At 44.1% G+C, this 20,025-nt stretch overlaps 1 protein-coding gene across 1 annotated transcript in view; it reads right to left on the bottom strand.

Annotated features, from left to right (window-relative positions):
* Nucleotides 1-20,025, bottom strand: part of LOC137660321 (uncharacterized) — a 275,741-nt gene that overhangs the window by 173,143 nt on the left and 82,573 nt on the right. The window contains exon 5 of the mRNA XM_068395140.1: nt 16,625-16,774. Coding sequence (XP_068251241.1) covers nt 16,625-16,774 — 150 coding nt within the window. The remainder of the gene's footprint in view (nt 1-16,624; nt 16,775-20,025) is intronic.

Below are 20,025 nucleotides of genomic sequence, written 5' to 3'. Positions count from 1 at the left end.
TATTTGAACACGATGTTGTATGGATATTTATCCATATATATACATAATTATCATTAAATATATGCATAAATATAGACATATGTATTATATACATGTACAAATATATACATAATCATATATATTATTATTTATAGATAATTTGGTTGATCCCAGCCTGTGAATAGGATCACTAACCAGAGTTTCAAGGAACATCCAGACATATGTCTCCTTTCTTTTACAGAAGGTCCGCCTACATGGTATGGTTCCCGGAGTCATGCACGCTCTGCTACGAGCTGTCCTCCCTACTCCTGACCGATGATGTAAGTTGGTTCTAATTTGTTTCTTTTTGGTATCCTTTGGCGATGATTTAATTTGTTCTGGATTTATGTATACATTGCTTATTGAGGAGAATGGTCTTCTCCTTCATCACTAATCCCCTCACTTCTTTCAGGATGATGATGAATCTCTCCGGCCTGCAAGAGCAGCTCTCCGCCCTTGGGTATCAAGATTTGGAAGGAATGCTCCATCTGGCGGACCCTATCTCCTCGGCGTGTCCTCTCTAGGGTTGGACGTCGACCCCATGGACGGGCAGGTAGGTGGTGATGAGTTTTGAGCCTTCAGCTTTGCCATTATCTGCGTCACCGGCCTAGGACCCTCAAAGGATCCTGATGTTCATATTACCTTGCATAAAACCGTGACTGCTAAAAGTCAGGGATAGGGTTAAAGAGCAGATACAACACATTCTAGGGTAAGCCAAGGAGCTATGAGGGAGCTCAAAGATATGGTGGCGAATCTGATCCGTTCAGGAACTCGGATGTCTCCCCCTACTTCCCCAGACGCATCGAAGTAACCTCCTTCGATAAAAACATCACATAGAAATTTGCCTTACATGTCCCATATATAGATGGTACCATAACTCTGGATGGCATAGACGTCCGCCCTCTGGAGGTCCTAGAATTTACTCTCAGGGACTAGAATTCCCATTCAACGGATTCGTTCGGTTGAAAGAGCATGCCTAGGTTAGGTTAGACAAGGTAGCGAAGGTAACGGTAATGTCTCCTAAAGAGCAGGCCCAATCTGTCTGGACCAGGATGTTGTCGGTCTGGGGGTACGCTAATTCCAAGCTCACCCCACACAATGGGGCCTACGCCATATCTACAACTGCTCTCATTATTACCTTGCCTATTACGGATAAATTGACAGGTCTTACTATTCAAGCTGTCAAAGAAGGTTCGGCCATGCCGGCTCTTAAAGAGACGGACCCCACCTCGGGGAGTCCCTAGCCTCGATTTATCCCACTGAGACTTTGTTTCGGATATTCACGAAGAACCAATCTCTGTCCTACCAATTCGACCTACACGCTTTGTGGTCTGCTCGGGTTAGTTGTAGGAAATACGTTCTGTCTGAGGCCTCTATCAGACATGAACCGAGCAGGCTGATAGCTTCCTCCTGCTGGGGTAAAACCCTCTTCCCTCAGGAGGAGGTGAACAAGGTTCTACAAGATGATACGAGAGCAAACCAAAATTGCAGGTCGAAGACCAAAAGCAAGCTTTCTTCAAGAAGAACCAGAGAGTTACCCTCTACAAAACGAACCGGGGTCACTGCCATCAATAGTCAGTTACCCACTCGTCATCACAGTCTTCCTCTGATTCGACGTCTATGCATCTGAATCCCCCTCATCAGGTGGTCTACATCACTGATTCCCCAGGTACACAGCCCAACCCCGTTTGGATGTCCTCGCCTGCATACAGCCCTAGCTCCGAACCCTCAGGTTCCTTTCGTGGACACCAGAGAGGAAGCTACAGGAGTAGAAGACAGTTCCGCCATCGAGGCGGACCTAGGAAAAAGGGGGCTCGGGGAAGGAAAGGACCTAGATTCACTCCCTCACAACGAGGTGGTCCCGGTAGAGGAGAGACTTTACCACTTTCGAGACCATTGGACCTTCGGTCCGTGGGCTCATAGCATAATCTCTAAAGGTTTGAGGTGAAAATGGCCACAAGGTCCTCCTCCTCCACCAGTGACCTTCTCCCAGAAATCCACTCTCATCCTGAAAGAGTATACCACAGAGTTACTCAAGAAGAAAGCAATCAAACGGGACCGGTCACTGAAATTCCAAGGCCTCCTGTTCACAATTCCGAAGAAAGGCTTGTCGGCATTGAGAGTGGACCTAGACTTGTCAAAGCTAAACTCTTACATTCTCTGCGACAAGTTCCGGATGTTGACTATCTCTCAGGTACGGACCTTACTTCCCCGTGGGGCCGGCACCACCTCTGTCGATCTTACCGACGACTATTATCATGTGCCTATAGCTCAAAACTTCTCTTCTTATCTGGGTTTCCGCCTAGGCAGGAAGCCTTTGCGTTCAAGACATGCCCTTCGGCCTCAACATTGATCCCAGGATATTCACGAAACTGGGAGAGACAGTGTTAGAACTCAGGAACCAAGAGATACAGATCATTGCTTATCTGGACGGTTGGCTCATTTGGGCCCGGTCGGCCATAGAAGGCAACAGAGCTACGAAGGAAGTACTTCGATTTCTCGACAACCTGTGATTTCGGGTCAATCTCCAAAAGTCTCGCCTGCAACCATCAGGCCACTTAGAATGGTTAGCCATTCAGTGGGACCTTTCGAAGCACACGTTGTCTCTCCCTTCCAAAAAGGTAAGAGGAATAGCTTCCAAGATCAAGAATTTTCTCAAACACAAACAGGTGTCCAGAAGAGCCTTAGAAAGTATCATCGGCCTTCTCCAATTCACTTCAGTAACAGATCTCCTATTAAAAGCCAAACTCAAAGACATCAATCGAGTTTGGAGAAAGAGAGCTACAGTACCTTTAAGAGACCAGGTCTCGAAGAACCCCTCTGTCTTGAAAATGAGACTACGCCCATGGTCCGAACCGAAGAACCTCTCTAAATCGGTTCCTCTACAATTCCCACCTCCACAAGTGACATTCCATACAGCCGCGTCTCTAAGTGGATGGGGGGATTACTCCGAACATCAGATGTTTCAGGGCTCTTGGTCACCCGCCATGAAACAGTCCCATATCAATGTTCTCGAAGCCATGGCAGTGTTCTTGACCCTGAAGAGACTCTCTCCTCCGAGGCCGACCCACATCAGAGTAGTGTCAGACAGCATAGACGTAGTACACTGCGTCAACAGGGGAGGATCCAAGTCACCCAACCTGAATCAGACCCTGGTCACTATCTTCGCCTGGGCAACAGAAAAGAACTGGTTCCTGTCAGCAACTCACCTAGCGGGAGTCCAGAATGTGAGAGCGGACTCACTATCCAGGACGAAACCACTGGAGTCAGAATGGTCTCTAGACATAATTTCATTCCGGTGGATACTCAGGCTGGTTCCGGGCCTCCGGGTAGATCTATTCACAACTCAGATGAATCACAAACTTCCTTGTTATGTGACCCCAACCCTGGACCCTCAGGCTTATGCCATGGACACATTACCCCGGGATTGGAAACATTAGAAGAAGATTTACCTATTTCCCCCAGTGAATCTTCTAATGAAACTTTTACACAAACTACGCTCCTTCCAGGGGGCAGTGGCTTTAGTACCACCTCACTGGCCAAGAACAGTTGGCTTCCTCTCCTCCTCGAGTTGAAACTCCATCCCTTCCGGATCCCGTTCCCCAAACTGACCCAAGTAATCCAAACTCACTGTGTCAGATTACTCAAGGATAGCCAAAACTCTAACTTTGTGGACTACAGGAAGTTTGCAGCTCGTAGAAACGCGAACATTGAACCGGAAAACGATCTCTTCATCGAATCAGACAAAAGGGACTCGACAATTCGCCAATATGATTCGGCCGTTAACAACTAGCAGATTCCCTAAGAGTTCAGACCATACTCGTATGTCTCCGAATATAGCCATCTCTTTCTTGAGGTTCCTATTTGGCAAAGGCCTAACAGTTAGCACTTTAACCACCATCAAGTCAGCTTTGAAGAAGATCTTCCTTGTTGGGTTTAACATTAACCTAGCTGATTCCTATTTCTCATCTATTCCAAAAACATGTGCTAGGCTTCGACCTTCGGTTCGGCCACAAAAGGACTCTTGGTCTCTGAACGGTGTCCTCAAACTTGCGACGGACACGGACAATGAATCCTGCTCTTATATCACTCTTCTTAGGAAGACTTTATTTCTAACGGCTTTGGCCTCAGGTGATGGAATATCAGAACTAACAGCTCTCTCACGAAACCCGGAAAACATAGATTTCCTCCCTTCAGCCGAAGTACTCCTTTCTCCAGACAAAGCTTTCCTAGCTAAAAAATGAGATCCGCAAAATAGGTGCTCCCCTCGGAAGATTATTCTTCTTCCCCAGGATCCTTTCTCTGTATCCAGTCACTACTCTCAAGGCCTTATTAGCTAGAACTGCCACCCGGTCGTCTGGCACCTTGGTTATCAGGGAACAAGGAGGTACTATTTCCATTCACGGTATCAGGCAACAAATCCTCTACTTCTTTAAACATACTAATCTGGAAACATTTCCCCAGGCTCATGATATACGGACAGTAGATACCTCCATCAATTACTTCCAGAACAGGGACTTTGATGATTTTAAAAAATATACGGGTTGGAAATCCCCTATGGTTGTCAAACGCCACTATCTAAAGATCTTACAGGCCCTTAAATACCCGACGATGGCAGCGGGGAGCCTTATCCTTCCCCATTAATCTCTTCTTCTTCCTTTCTTCCATCTCTTCTCTTCTCCCTCCTACCCGCCACTCACACCACGTCGCCACTCCCATGATATTTGCCATGTTTAATTCCTATGGTTTAACTGTTATTGTAGTTACCGTTCCTTTAATGTTTAGATATGCTTAGAAATGTAAGGTTTGATGCCTTTTGCGATTCGACACTAAGTTGATTCCTTGTCGTCATAGTTATTTAGCCTTACGTTCCCTATGTCATTAGGCTAGTTGGTAATTGGACGTTTACTTACATTATATTATATTATTGTCGTACATGGTGATTTATATTACTTTATTGGGCTTGGAAGGCATTCTCTGGTACATTTTCACCGGCCGTCACAGGTCGACCCAGAAAAGGGATTTTGACGAAGGAAAAATCTATTTCTGGGGAGAGACCTGTGACGCCCGGTGAAACCCTTCCCGGTTAATTTTGTACGGACCCACCCTTTCCTTGCCAAGCCATATGTTCTTGCAGAAGGATGACCTAGAAGGCGTTCGTGTGGGTGACGGTGGCGTGGTACAAGTGTGGTTCCTGGGGTCTTTGTTACGGCCCTTCCCTTTGATGAAGGAGTTATCTAATTGGAAGACAGCCTGTGAATAGTGGTTTTCACACGCCCCTGATGTATACACGACACTCACGAGGTGCTCGCGCGAGGGTAGTAACCTCTGCATTCCATGCTTTTATTTTTCTCTGGTATATTTGGAAGATTTACAGGTATATCAGAAAAAGTAGAAAGAAGGACTTTTCACCGGGCGTCACAGGTCTCTCCCCAGAAATAGATTTTTCCTTCGTCAAAATCCCTCTTTTGTTTCAGGTATTCTTACCCGTCTTTCATTTCAATTATTCTTAGACCATCATTCGTGTCCTTATTCTTACCCAACATTCACTTCAATTATTCTTACCCAACATTAATTTTGAATATTTTACCCAACATTCATTTCAATTACTCTTCCCCAATAGCCGTTCCCATTATTCTTACCTAGAATTAATTTCAAATTTTCTTACCCAACTTTCATTTAGAATATATTTACCCAAAACATTCACTTCAATCATTCTTACTCAACAATTGTTTCCAATATTGTTGCCCAACATTCATTTAAATTACTTTTACTTGTTCATTTCAATTATTCTTACCTAACATTCGTGCCAATTATTTCTACCCAACATTAAATTTTGAATACTTACCAAATATTTGCTTCAATTATTCTTAGCCAACATTCCTTTCAAATTATCTTACCATCATTCGTTTCAATTATTCTTAGACCATCATCTGTTTCCTTAGTCTCACCTAACATTCACTTCAATTATTCTTCACCAACTTTCATTTTCAATATTTTACCCAACATACATTTCAATGTTTCTTACCCAATATTCGTTTTCAGCATTCTTTCCCAACTTTCGTTTAGAATGTTTTACCTAACATTCATTTCAATTATTCTTACCCAACAATTGTTTCCCATATCCTTGCCCAGCATTCACCTAAATTATTCTTACTTGTTCGTTTCAATTATTCTTACACAACATTCGTTTTAATTAATTCTCAAAAATCAATTTTGAATATTCTTACTACACATTTGTTTCAATTATTCTTACCCAAAATTAATTTCAATTATAATTACCCAACATTCATTTCAATTATTTCTACCCAACATTCATTTCAATTATTGCTATTACAGTAGGACAATTATCACACAGTTCATATTCCCTGTAACTTATCTGGTTCATAGGAAGGGTCAGTTTCTGACTATATCAAAGAGGTGATTGCAAAAATGTTTTCAGGTGGATTGTACAAAAAATTTCACAAAACAATGAAAATCCACACAACATGGGCTAAAGGTTAAATTCGAAATATCAAGAGAATGTGCGGGCTGTTAACAGTCCAAGCACTCGGTAATTGATTGTCAAAACAAATGGACAACCAGTTCAGCTGGCAGCGTTATCAACGGGGTGACGGAATAGAAGGTAGCAGGGTTGCAAATGTAGGTAAAACTTGGGGAGCATTTGGAGATTCAGGGCTAGTTAAAAGATCTTAAGGTAATGTTTATTATTATTAATGCATGACATTAGAGGAATGGCTACATTTCTTAGTTTACTTAATGAACAGTTCTTTCCTGAAAAAGCAATGAGAGCACGCCAATGGAGGTATAACCAAAAGAAAGCCTTGGTTATGTATAACTCAAGTTGTTCGTTATGTCTCCTGGTTGCTGCAGTCAACCTTTTAATCATGAAAGTAACCTCTTTGTTTTTTACCCTATTGATGAGCTAGGGAGCAAGTTAAGTTATTTCAGGGTGGATAGGTCAGTCCTTTGAATTTTTCAGTGATGTTCAATTGCTAAGCTCTCACTTTGGTTCCATGTTGGTGATAGTCCTTTAGGTGGGTCAATAACTTGAATATAAGGACTTGTAATAATAAAGTCCTTTGCTTTGTAAGCTTTCTCTCTTTTAATGGTTAGAAGAGACTTAGTGAGTCCTCTTTCAATCTTAAATAGCCTTAGGGCAATTCATCAGATTGATCTTAAGTAAGATTCTTATGAAGTATTTAATTATCTATCTGATTTTACAGTGGATTTATATTATAATAATCTCTAACTGATAACCTCTACCCAGCTTTTAGATAAAACTTATTTCAATACTTACCCAATACTAATTTGATCCCCCATCCTATTAGATGGTGGCCACAGATAGTGGTGCAGAGTAGTAGTAGTTATCAAGATATGGAATGGCTAGTCACACAAATCCAATTGTAATTAACAGCTTATAGGACAAATATTAATATAATACACTTTGTTACAAAATTGTACTTTTACTCATTCTGTCACCCAGTAAATACTTTTTAATTTTAATTTGAATATCAATATAAATCAATACTCCTATATAACATGAGATATTTCACCTTGCCATCAACAATCTAACATTATTTATGCACTCTTGTCATTCTTATTTATTAGCACAAACTTGTGCAAGTTTTACTTTTGTATGTCAAGAGCCATTTAACTTTAATCAGACTCTAACCCAGACATTTTCTTTTCTAAAAGCTTCATTACCCCTTTAATTCACACCATGTACCCAATAATTTTGTTTTGATAATGAAAATATGAAAAAAATAATATAACTTAATAGATGTACAGTGTAAGTATTAAATATAACTGATATGTTATAGTAATTTAATAGTATTCTTTCTGGGCTCGAACCTGTGCCGCCCAGTGAATAAGCTCCATTTAGCACTTATTCTTAGGTAATTTACTGCTAAATATACCAGAGAAAAAATGTAAAGGAGTGCTAGGTTAACTAGCTCGCTCACCTATTGGTGTCGGTATAAAATTGGGCGTATATTCCAGAGGTCCCGCACTATTTAGATTAATCCACGACAGAGAACCCCAATAGAGGAGAGCCGTTCAACCTCACTCGGTACTACTAACAATCCGCTCAGAACCCAACTCCTTTTAGCACGACGAGTAAAGTAACCCGCATTTTTGTGGTGCTCTCGAAATTTGGTTATTTTCTAGTGAATTATGGCTTCTTCGTCGGTTTCCCAGGAGACACCGTCTAAGTTAAGTACCAAGCTGGGTTTTACTGTGTTTTGAGCAACCTAGATCGTTTAATATTTATATTATAGGAGTTTATTCTCTTCGTTCATACCGATCTTGCTTGATTTCACTACAGTTGGTACTCCTGTTTTTGAGAGCTTTTAATTTTCACTTGCGGTGTTACTATGTGTATTATTTTTATTATCAAATATTATTTGTTATTGTGAATATTCATTATTTAGCGTTTAGAATCCTCGTGGTTCAATTTTTGGGCCGATATCATTTACGTATCGCTATGGCTGCCGACCTTCGTGCTAAGGCGGCAATGTTATTTTTAGCCATCAGGTGTGTCTTTTGTGATTTAATTATTTATGTTGCATGCCTTGCCCAAAAATTTTCTATGTGTTTATTCATATATTTAACGCTATTATTATTATTATAATGAATATTTGTGCCATTACTCCGTTTGATCTGTCTGGTTGGGGATCGTCAGTTGGTAGCCCTGCTGCCTCGTATCACGTGATCCTCCCCCACGCTCCCCCTCTAGCTAGGTGGGAGGCTAGGCTTCTCCCCCCTCCACTAAGGGACCGTTGCCTTCCCTCCTTTTAGAGGGGGTAGTTAAGTGTTTATGGACTTTGTCCTCCGGGTGGCCCGGCGGTTTCGTCTCTGTCTAGTCTGGTTGGCCACCGGTCAACAGAGTTGGATCCCGGTGCACCCTATTTTATATTCACTTTTCATTCTGGCTTATGTTATACGAAACCCTCCGGGTTCGATTGGCAGTTCTTAGCTACAGTTCCGCCCCCCTATTATTTTATAACATTTCCTATGATGATTATATATGACAGATCACTACCCCGGAGTCCCTAAAGGAATTGGTATTGAATATACCTTTATTTCCCGGCCCGGGGTCTACCCCGCCCCGGGAAATCAGACACCATGTGTCTTAATTCCTTGTTATTGCATCCTTTTTTATGCTCCCGGCTTGACCGGAATGGATGGCTATACTTTAGTTTCAAGTTAGACTTATGTTTAGGCCCGGGACCTCCGGTCCCGCCCCTATGTAAGAATATTACAGTTAAGCTCTAACCTTGCGTTAGACCTATGTTAGGCCAGGGTCCTCCGGACCCGCCCCTACTTAAAAAAAAAAAAAAAAAAAAAAAAAAAAAAAAAAAAAAAAAAACAAGTACAGTTAAGCTCTAATCTTGTGTTAGACCTATGTTAGGCCCGGGTCCTCCGGACCCGCCCCTACTTAAAGAATAGTACAGTTAAGCTCTATTCTTGTGTTAGACCTATGTTAGGCCCGGGTCCTCCGGACCCGCCCCTACTTAAAGAATAGTACAGTTAAGCTCTAATCTTGTGTTAGACCTATGTTAGGCCCGGGTCCTCCGGACCCGCCCCTATTTAAGAGAATTACAGTTTCTCATATACTATTCTTTTTATAGATGGTGCATTGTCTGACGCCGGCCTGTGCAGCTGTTCTGCACCAGCCTTGTGGCCACTCCGTCTGCCGATCTCACGCCCCTTGTGGGGTTCAACTGGAAGACGTTGTGGTATGGCACCCGGATAACTGTGTGATTTGCTTCGACCTCATCACTACCCTTGGATCTGACTCGGTGAGTCCCGTTGGCTATATTGCCTTCTTATTTTATTTACTATTAGTAAGATATATATGGTCTTGAAGGACCATTGGGAGTCTCCCTTTTATAATTCCCACTATTATTTCAGGCATCCCCGGAGCAAAAGTCTGCGGCTCGGGCCACACTGAAGGTGTAGGTTGGTGGGTTTGCCCGGAATGTGAAGTCTAAGCGGCCGTACGTCCTATCTGAGGACTACTGCACCATGGTTTACCCCAACGCCAAGTCTTCAGCTGCTGTGGCTAGGCATGTGGCAGCTCCCATCATTGCCCACATTGATGCCACTATAACGGGTCTCATCGACCCAGAGCAAGATCCATCGGACGCCCCCGGAGGTCTGGAGGATAATGTTGCCTCCATGAACCTGGTCGTCGAACCAATGTTGCTAGACGAGCCGGATACAGGTAGGGTGGTAAGTGAGGCAGGTGTGTCCGGCGCTGAGATTCCTATCCTCAGCCCCGCTCTTTCTTCTTCTGATCGCTCTTCTTTTCTTGGATTTTCTGGGGACCGTGATTCGTCTCAACGTTCATACCCGGTTCCCCCTAAGGATAAGTCTACTTCAAGGACCTTACCCAAAGCCCGCAAGCCTCACAAGACTTCTCATGGCTCTAAACATTGTACGAACCCGTCTTCAAAGACCTCTGGTTCCTCCTCTAAGTCTCACGACCCGGGAGTTCCTTCCGCCCCTCCTGCTGCTAGCCCGGGCCTTTCCGAATCAGCCATGCTTCGCATCGTGTCGGAGATGCAGGCAAAGTTGGTTTCGGAGATGCAGTCTAGGATGGACTCGATGTTCTCTAACTTCGGTCAGAGAATTGGGGCTTTAGAGCAAGGAGCTCCGGAGAGAGTCCAAAGCTCTCTCATCCCGGATGCCTCTAAGCTCCCGCCGTTTGCCAAGAACAACCCCTGGCGGATGGCTCTTCATTCCCCGTTCTCAGACGGAATGTTGACTCTGGAGGGCCTTGGCACTCGTCCTCTAGAGGACTTTGAATTCTTTCCTCCTGGTCTGGCATTTCCATTTCATGGTTATGCCAGACTTACCGAGGAAGCTTTAGTTCGATTAGACAAGGTCCCCAAAGAGACAGTCATCTTCCCGAAGGAGCAAGCCCAATCTGTTTGGGCCAGATTTTTGAATGACATCGGCTGCACTAACACCATGCTGACGCCTTATAAAAGCTCCTTTACGATGTTCTTAATGGACAAGAACACCTTGACTCCATGCGTCAATAAGGTGGCAGAGCTTGCCTTTCAATATGCCCTGGAGGAGAAGCCCTTGCCTCCCATCCGAGAGGTGGATCCAATCTCCCTCCTTCTTCCCTCAGGTATTGAGTGTTGGGACAACGTCCATACCACCTTTACCTCCGGCAAGCTTGCAGCAGACTGTGCCTCAGTCTTGTTTAGTGAGAAGCTTCCCCGTCTCCAGGAATCCCTCATTAAACAGGAATATGATTCCCGCCTACGTGTGGGCCGTACTCTAAACCTGGCCACATCCACGGAGTCGATAGCCTTGACTTACGATACGGAGAGTATTTTTAAGTCTCTCAACAAGGCTACGTTACAGTCTTTATATTATGACTTATATGACTTCGCTACTGCTAAACGCAGATGTCGCAAGCATGTCCTAGCTGAGGCGACGATTAGGCATGAACCTAATAAACTCATCCGGTCCTCCTGTTGGGGTTCAAATCTCTTCCCCGAGGATCTCGTAGAGGAAGTCTTGGCGGAGGCCACTAGGGTTAATCAGAGCCTTAAAGCCCGTTGGGGTTTGACCCCTAAACGCAAGTATGACCCCGCAAATTATCAAGCCCGGGGTAGGAAGAAGCTTAGACCATATACCTCCACCCAGTTCAGGCAACAACAGAGTGCTTCATCCAACTTCCGGCTGCCTCTTCCTCCATCTTCTGTTGTCCCTGCACAGCCTTCCACCTCTCGGGCTCCTTCGGATGACTATGTCACCGTTCTGCTACCTAAGAGCCAGCTTTCTGGTGCCTCCGCCACTTCCCCTGCCTTTAACCAGTCTTACGAGGCTCATAGCTCTTCCCAGAGTTATGGTAGAGGTAGAGGCTACCACCGTGGCTCTAACCAGAACAAAGGCAGGGGAAGAGCCTTTCGCAGAGGAAAGAACTTCCGAGGCGGACGTGGAGGCAACTCCTCAAACCAATACTGAGGTGCAGCAGGTAGGGGGGAGGCTCTATGCCTTCCGCAACAAATGGAGGTTCAGTCCCTGGGCGTTCAGTATCATCTCCAAGGGACTGGGGTGGAGTTGGATTCAAGGACCTCCTCCTCCGAACAAATTTCGTCAACATTCCACTCCGGACCTGGTCGAATTTGTCCAGGATCTTTTACAAAAGAACGCCATACAAGAAACGAAACATCTGAAGTTTCAAGGTCGGCTGTTCAGTGTCCCGAAGAAGGATTCAGACAAGAGAAGAGTGATTCTAGATCTATCCCTTCTCAACTTGTCCATTCAATGCGACAAGTTTCGAATGCTTACCGTCTCGCAGGTGCGGACCTTACTTCCCCGTGGGGCCGTCACCACCTCTATCGATCTTACAGACGCCTACTATCACGTCCCGATAGCGAGACACTTCCGTCCGTACCTAGGCTTTCGCTTAGGGCACAAAAGTTACTCCTTCAAGGTGATGCCTTTCGGGCTCAACATCGCCCCAAGGATCTTCACAAAGCTAGCAGAAGTCGCTGTTCAGGAACTCAGGAATCAAGGGATTCAAGTAGTAGCCTATCTGGACGACTGGCTCATTTGGTCAGACACCTCCCAAAATTGCCTAAAAGCCACTCACAAAGTCATCCATTATCTTCAGTCTCTAGGCTTCCAGATCAACTTCAAGAAGTCCCGTCTTCTTCCAAAATCGAAGTTCCAATGGCTCGGCCTGCAATGGGATCTTATATCTCATACTCTGTGTCTTCCCAGACCCAAGAGGTTAGAGACTGCAAGGAACACCAAACGCTTTCTCAAAGACAAAGTAAGTTCCAGACGACTCCAAGAGAAGATTCTGGGGTCCCTTCAGTTTGCCTCAGTGACGGATCTTCTTCTGAAGGCAAAATTGAAAGATATCAATCGTGTCTGGCGTTCGAGGGCGAACCGGAAGCTCCGGGACAGGAAAGTCCGCCTTCCTCCCATTCTACGGGAAAGACTTCTTCCTTGGACAAGAGCAAACAGTCTGTCAAAGTCAGTTCCCCTTCGATTTCCGCCTCCGGAATTAACCATTCACACAGACGCATCCTTATCAGGTTGGGGCGGCTATTCTCAGCTCAAGAAAGTTCAAGGTCTTTGGACTCCCTTGTTCCGCCATTTTCACATCAATGTGCTAGAGGCCATGGCAGTTCTTCTAACCCTGAAACGTCTCGCTCTTCCCAAGAAACAACACCTTCGTCTGGTCCTCGACAGCGAAGTGGTGGTCCGCTGCCTCAACAGAGGCGGGTCAAAGTCAGGGCCTCTGAACCATGTTCTAGTAGCCATATTCTCCCTAGCAGCCTCGAACCGTTGGCATCTTTCAGCTGTCCACCTGGCGGGAGTCCGGAATGTAGTGGCAGACGCCCTGTCCCGGACCTCCCCTCTAGAATCGGAATGGTCACTCGATCTAAAGTCATTTCGGTGGATTCTCTCTCAGGTTCCCGGTCTCCAAGTGGACCTCTTCGCCACGGAATCCAACCACAAATTGAGAGTATATGTGGCTCCCAATCTAGACCCTCAGGCTTACGCCACAGACGCCATGTCACAGAATTGGGACAACTGGGAAAAGATTTATCTCTTTCCCCCGGTGAATCTTTTACTGAAAGTTCTAGACAAACTGAGATCCTTCAAGGGACAAGTAGCCTTGGTCGCACCCAACTGGCCCAAGAGCAACTGGTATCCTCTCCTGCGGGAGTTGAGACTATACCCTCACCCGATACCCAATCCGGTTCTGTCTCAGATAGTACAAACACGCGTTGTGTACGCTTTCTCAAACATTCAGAGCGCCCTAACTTTATGGACTTTATGAAGTTTGCGGCTATGCATGGTGCCAATATTGATCCTCAAAACACCTTGTTCCTAGAATCGGATAAACGGGATTCCACCATCCGCCAGTATGACTCTGCAGTTAAAAAGTTGGCAAAATTTTTAATAGACTCAGACGTGAACTGTATGAACTTGAACCTTACAGTCACTTTCTTTAGATCTTTATTAGAATCAGGTCTGGCAGCCAATACTATCACCACAATTAAATCGGCTCTGAAAAAGATCTTCCTAGTGGGTTTTAACATAGACTTAACCGACTCTTTGTTAGCTTCAATTCCGAAAGCTTGTGCCAGACTGAAACCGGTTACTCGTCCTACCCCGGTGACCTGGTTCCTTAATGACGTACTCAAATTGGCTTCTGATACCATTAACAGTTCTTGTGATTACATGCCCCTTCTCAGGAAAACACTTTTCCTAGTGAGCTTGGCTTCCGGGGCAAGAATTTCTGAATTGGCAGCCTTGTCGAGAGACCCGGGTCATATTGACTTTCTGCCTTCAGGAGAGGTCCTTCTTTCTCCTAACAAATTCTTTTTGGCTAAGAATGAAGACCCTCAAAACAGATGGACCTCCTGGAAAATTGTTCCCCTCACGCAAGATCCGTCGCTGTGCCCTGTCACTACTCTTAGGTCTTATTTATCCCGGACCTCCTCTAACTCCTCGGGGCCTCTATTCGTTAGAGAACAAGGCGGTACCATTACTATTAAAGGGATCAGGCAACAAATTTTGTATTTTATTAAACAAGCTAACCCTGACTCTTTTCCTCTTGCACATGATATCAGGGCGGTTGCCACCTCGGTGAACTTCTTTCACCACATGAATTTTACAGACCTTTCCAGGTATACAAGGTGGAAATCACCGTCAGTGTTCAAGAAACACTACCTTAAACATTTGGAAGCCCTAAAATTTTCTACAGTAGCCGCAGGGAGCGTAGTTACTCCTAAGTAACTCACAGGTTAATGCCTTGACTCTTTATCTCCCTCTTACCTGCCTCATTTATACCCTATTGTATTCGTTGGTCTCGCACCTGAATACTGTTATTATATTTGTAAATTTTATGCTCCTGAGTATCTGTATATATTATCACTCACGGCATTATTATACCTACCTTATTGGATTTATGTTCATATTTAAGATACCCTTATAATTGTTTTTTGGTACTCATCTCTGATTAAAGCATCCTGTATTTCCCTTACGCTTATGTTTTTTCCTTTATTTTGCAAGTTTGGTGACATTTTTCTCTTGTATAGATTCACTGGGCGGCACAGGTTCGAGCCCAGAAAAGGGATTTTGACGTAGGAAAAATCTATTTCTGGGCGAAGGACCTGTGCCGCCCAGTGAACCCTCCCAGCTCCTCTCCCTTGGAGTCCCCAAACTTTGGGTGCTAAGGAGTTGGGTTCTGAGCGGATGCATTGTTAGTAGTACCGAGTGAGGTTGAACGGCTCTCCTCTATTGGGGTTCTCTGTCGTGGATTAATCTAAATAGTGCGGGACCTCTGGAATATACGCCCAATTTTATACCGACACCAATAGGTGAGCGAGCTAGTTAACCTAGCACTCCTTTACATTTTTTCTCTGGTATATTTAGCAGTAAATTACCTAAGAATAAGTGCTAAATGGAGCTTATTCACTGGGCGGCACAGGTCCTTCGCCCAGAAATAGATTTTTCCTACGTCAAAATCCCTTTTTTACATATCAGTAATTCCTTTGATCTCCATCAAGAATTTGTCAATAAAATATCTTTAACCAATCACAGTATACAACTAAAATCAATGAAAAAAAAAAAACAGAAAATGCATATATCCTACTTTCAATCCATTGATTTATAAAGTTATTATAAATGAACCCATGCACGAGGCATTTGATGATGAAATTGTGTCTGAGAAAGGCAATGGGGTTGGAGGTGGACAAGGACATCATTGAGATTCTTGAGGAACACAGCAAAGAAGCTGATGACCGAGGAGCTGTTCAAATTGTATAAAAGGAAGAAACAAGAGAATGTGAAGGAGAGTTCATCTGTGGATGATGAGGGGTTAACTGAAAATACTCTCACTTCAGGTGAAATTCAGAAGATATTGAGAAAGTCAGAAACTGCAAAATTTATTAAAAAACATATTGCCCAAATAAGGCTTCAACAGGGCGAGTAGCTAATCTATTTACCAACAATGCAATGTCTAATTTCCATACTAATTTGAAAAAAAGGCAAAAGCTTATTAAAAAATATGCCTGACTTGAAGGGGAGGCCACGATCTACACTGAGTAAGTGGGGATAATTGTGAACAATCATGGGCCCCCAAGGTGCAGTGAGAGGATTTATTGCTAGTTTACCCATAAACCAATCCAGTGCTTAACCCACACTTGCATTCTATTTTGTTTTATTATTAACCATTCAAACTAAAAAATAAGAGAAAAAGATTAAACAGCCATGGACAGGACGGAATAGTGCGGCAATACACGTTACAGCTGGACACAAAAGTGAAGTGTATTTGACAGAACGGTGGGCAGGGCTACCTTGTTAACAATTTAAACTTCCATTCCAGCTCTGCTAAAGACATTCCCAACTTTTAAAGGACAAAAGGTTTGTACACACTTAGGGACAAAAGAATAGTGTCAACCTGTTAGACTAAAAATCATTCGTACTAACTCTAAACTTATAAATTCTATTAACAAACAGCACCTAAATCCACAAATGTTACCAGTGTCTTTAGTATGACACAACTTGTATCCGCCATATGCACCAAACTTTACCTTGAAGAGAAAGCACACTTTACCTTTAGCTAGAAGTTCAGCTTCCTTGGAGTAATCAACTCCCCCCATAAGAATTCCTGATGTCAGGGAATGACCTTTGATAACTCTGTTCAAGACATCAAAAGTCTGCATTGATAGCTCCCTGGTGGGAGAAATGATGAGAGCTCCTGTGCCTGCAATATACAACAAAATAATTAAGATAAAAAAATCACATCACTAAGGCTACTGCCAAATTAAATCTGGCACATCCACTTCTAAGAATTAAAGTGTCTGTTAACAGAAATCATGCCACTGATATACAAGTACTCGGAGTGGCCTCTTCAGTTTGAATCAAGTTTCTTGATCCATACATATGTACAGTAAAAGAAAGGATTGATCAAGATGCAAGAATTGGACATATTGTATCTGGCATGGCTATAGTCTAAGTATCTTTAGAGGAGGAACATTTTAAAAGATTCATTCCTTAATTGGTCACCTTTTAAAGACAGGAGCAAATAACAATACTAAAAGTTCTTTAAATCATCCGTTTGGTTTCCTGCTGCACTACTCTCAATCTTCTACCTTTCATTTCTTCTCACAGGTATCTTCCTACCTAACTATTCAATGGATTCTATTTTACACACCTTTAAGTTTCCCCTGTCATTTCAAAACACATCCATTGGATGAATACTTCAAGAATCATAAAAATGTTTGCCAATTGTATTGGTAAATTATTTAATCATAACCTAATTTTTCAAAAAAGAATTTCCAAATTAAAATTTATTACTATATTTTAGCCTCTACCCACCATTCATTGTGCTACATATTTCACAAGGTCAGCTTGGATGACAATCTCCAAATTCAAGAACAAGTAATAGTAGTGGGTTTGTATGATTCATTATCTCCTACACCTATTGACACAAAGGGCCTCGGTTATATTTCTCCAATCGTCTCTATCTTGAGCTTTTAAATCAATACTTCTCCATTCATCATATCTTACTTTATGCTTCATAGCCATCAGCTATTGTAGGGCTGGGTCTTCCAACTCTTCTAGTACCTTGTGAAGCTCAGTTTGGTGAACTAATCTCTCTTGAGGAGTGTGAAGAGTATGCCCAAACCATCTCCATCTACCCCTCACTATGATCTCATCCACATATGGCACTCGAGTAATCTCTATAATATGACAAATTTGTAGATAATTTGTATTTTTCCTAACTATACAAACCTTAGCTATTTAATAGGGGTATTACTTTCGGCGTAGCTCAAATGACGAGCCATTAAAATTTAACAAGTGTTTACTACCCACACCGTTAGTTAGCGGGGGGTAGGGGAGGGTAGCTTGCTACCCCCCCGCCCTCACATACACACCTGTGCTTGAGCTCACTTTGCTTGGAGGTAGGACTTCAAGGGGGATAGGGCTGGCAGGCAAGTTTGATTAAATAGCTAAGGTTTGTATAGTTAGGAAAAATACAAATTATCTACGAATTTGTCATTTGTTCCGTAACTGACATATAAACCACGCTATTTAATAGGGGTGACTCACCCACTAGGAAGGGTGGACGTCCCAGCCAGAACTGGCCTTTTGGCTTTGCTCGGGGGTTTGTTATTTGAGTGTGTCAGCACCCAAGAAATAAGGAGTCCCTGCACCTCGCTAGAACCTTGCTACGCAAGGACTGGGGCCTACGCAAGCTGTGTGTGAAGGCATAACGAAGTGTGACTCGACCTAGGAAGTTGATCTGAAGTTCTTTAGATGGAAACTTGTAGACTAGGATTCTCCCAATACCACCTCGTCAGGGTATGGGGACGTGAGAGTATTAACTTAACACTAGGAACTCAAGGAAACATGGTTTACCTGCAGTAGTTTGAGGTCAGCTATGCAGAGAACCCAGGATGCTGCTTTCCCCAAGAGAGGGGATGATGAAAAAAAGAATAAGGGCCAGTCAAACCTTTTCATTCATGCAGACTAAAACCAGGTAACAATGCCCTCAACCTTCTGCTACTTGTCCAATAAGGAGCCTGAGGTTTTAAACCAGCTGTTGTGCAGCCACCACAGGGCCGATAGAGAACGTATCAAGCCTCCTGTGGGTCACGTCTTGCAGGTAGTGGGCTGTGAAGGTTTTCTGACGCTTTCATACCCCAGCTTGAAGGACCTGCGTCACTGAAAAATTCTTTTTGAAAGCCAGGGACGTAGCTACGCCCCTGACTTCATGTGCTCTAGGGAGACGTGACGGAGGAGGATCTGGATTCAGGGACAGATGAATCACCCTACAAATCCATGCCGAGATGGTGTTCTTGGTGACCCTCCTCTTAGTCCTCCCTGTGCTAACAAATAAGGCTGGCACATGAGGATGAACTGCAGCTGTTCTTTTAAGATATAGCCTCAAACTCCTTACTGGGCATAGTAGGAGATGGTCTGGGTCATCTGTTACAGAATGGAGACTAGAAATCCGGGAGGAGTCGAATCTAGGATCCGCTACTCCAGGATTCTGAGTCTTAGCAATGAACTCAGGGACGAATCTGAACGTTACCTCCCCCTATCCCTTTGGATGGGCGATGTCATACGAGAGACCATGAAGTTCGCTAACACGCTTGGCCGAAGCCAAAGCTAGTAGGAACACCGTCTTCCAGGTTAGGTGGCGATCTGAAGCCTGGCGTAATGGTTCATGGGGAGGTCTCTTAAGAGACCTGAGAACTCGAACCACGTTCCATGGAGGAGGACTTTCGCAGGTGCCGAGACATTCTCTCTGCAACCTGTTGCGAAAAGCCTCTCTCCGTGAGGAGACGCTGGACAGTCTCCAGGCGTGAAGCCGAAGCGAGGCTACAGCTTTGTGGAAGATGTTGCAATGTGGCTGTCTGAGTAGCTTGTGTCGTGGGGGAAGCTCTCTCGGGGGCTCCGTCAGGAGCTGCAGAAGGTCCGGGAACCATTCCGCGTGATGCCATAGCGGAGCTATAAGAGTCATCGACAAGTTGACCGATAGTCTGGTCCTGTTGAGCACCCTTCTCATCAGACAGAACAGTGGGAAGGTGTACACGTCGATGTTGTCCCACTGTTGTTGGAAAGCATCTTGCCAGAGTGCCTTGGGGTCCAGGACTGGGGAGCAGTACAGGGGCAGTTTGAAATTCAAAGCTGTCGCGAACAAGTCCACGGTCGGGGAACCCCACAAAGTCAGGACTTTGTTGGCTATCTGAGGATCCAAAGACCACTCGGTACTCACTATCTGCGAAGCCCTACTCAGACTGTCGGCGAGCACATTCCTCTTGCCAGGAATGAAGTGAGCTGATAGCGTTATCGAGTGGACTTCGGTCCACCTCAGAATCTCTACTGCAAGATGGGATAGCTGCTGCAAAAAAGTACCTCCCTGCTTGTTGACATAACCGCTACCGTGGTGTTGTCGCTCATCACCACCACGGAATGACCCACCAGGGTCCGTTGGAACTGTTGAAG

The sequence above is a fragment of the Palaemon carinicauda genome, chromosome 20, assembly GCF_036898095.1.
Source record: "Palaemon carinicauda isolate YSFRI2023 chromosome 20, ASM3689809v2, whole genome shotgun sequence".
NCBI classification, from domain to species: Eukaryota; Metazoa; Arthropoda; class Malacostraca; order Decapoda; family Palaemonidae; genus Palaemon; species Palaemon carinicauda.
The sequence above is the reverse complement of the archived record's forward strand: the minus strand, read 5'-3'. Positions and strand labels throughout refer to the sequence as shown.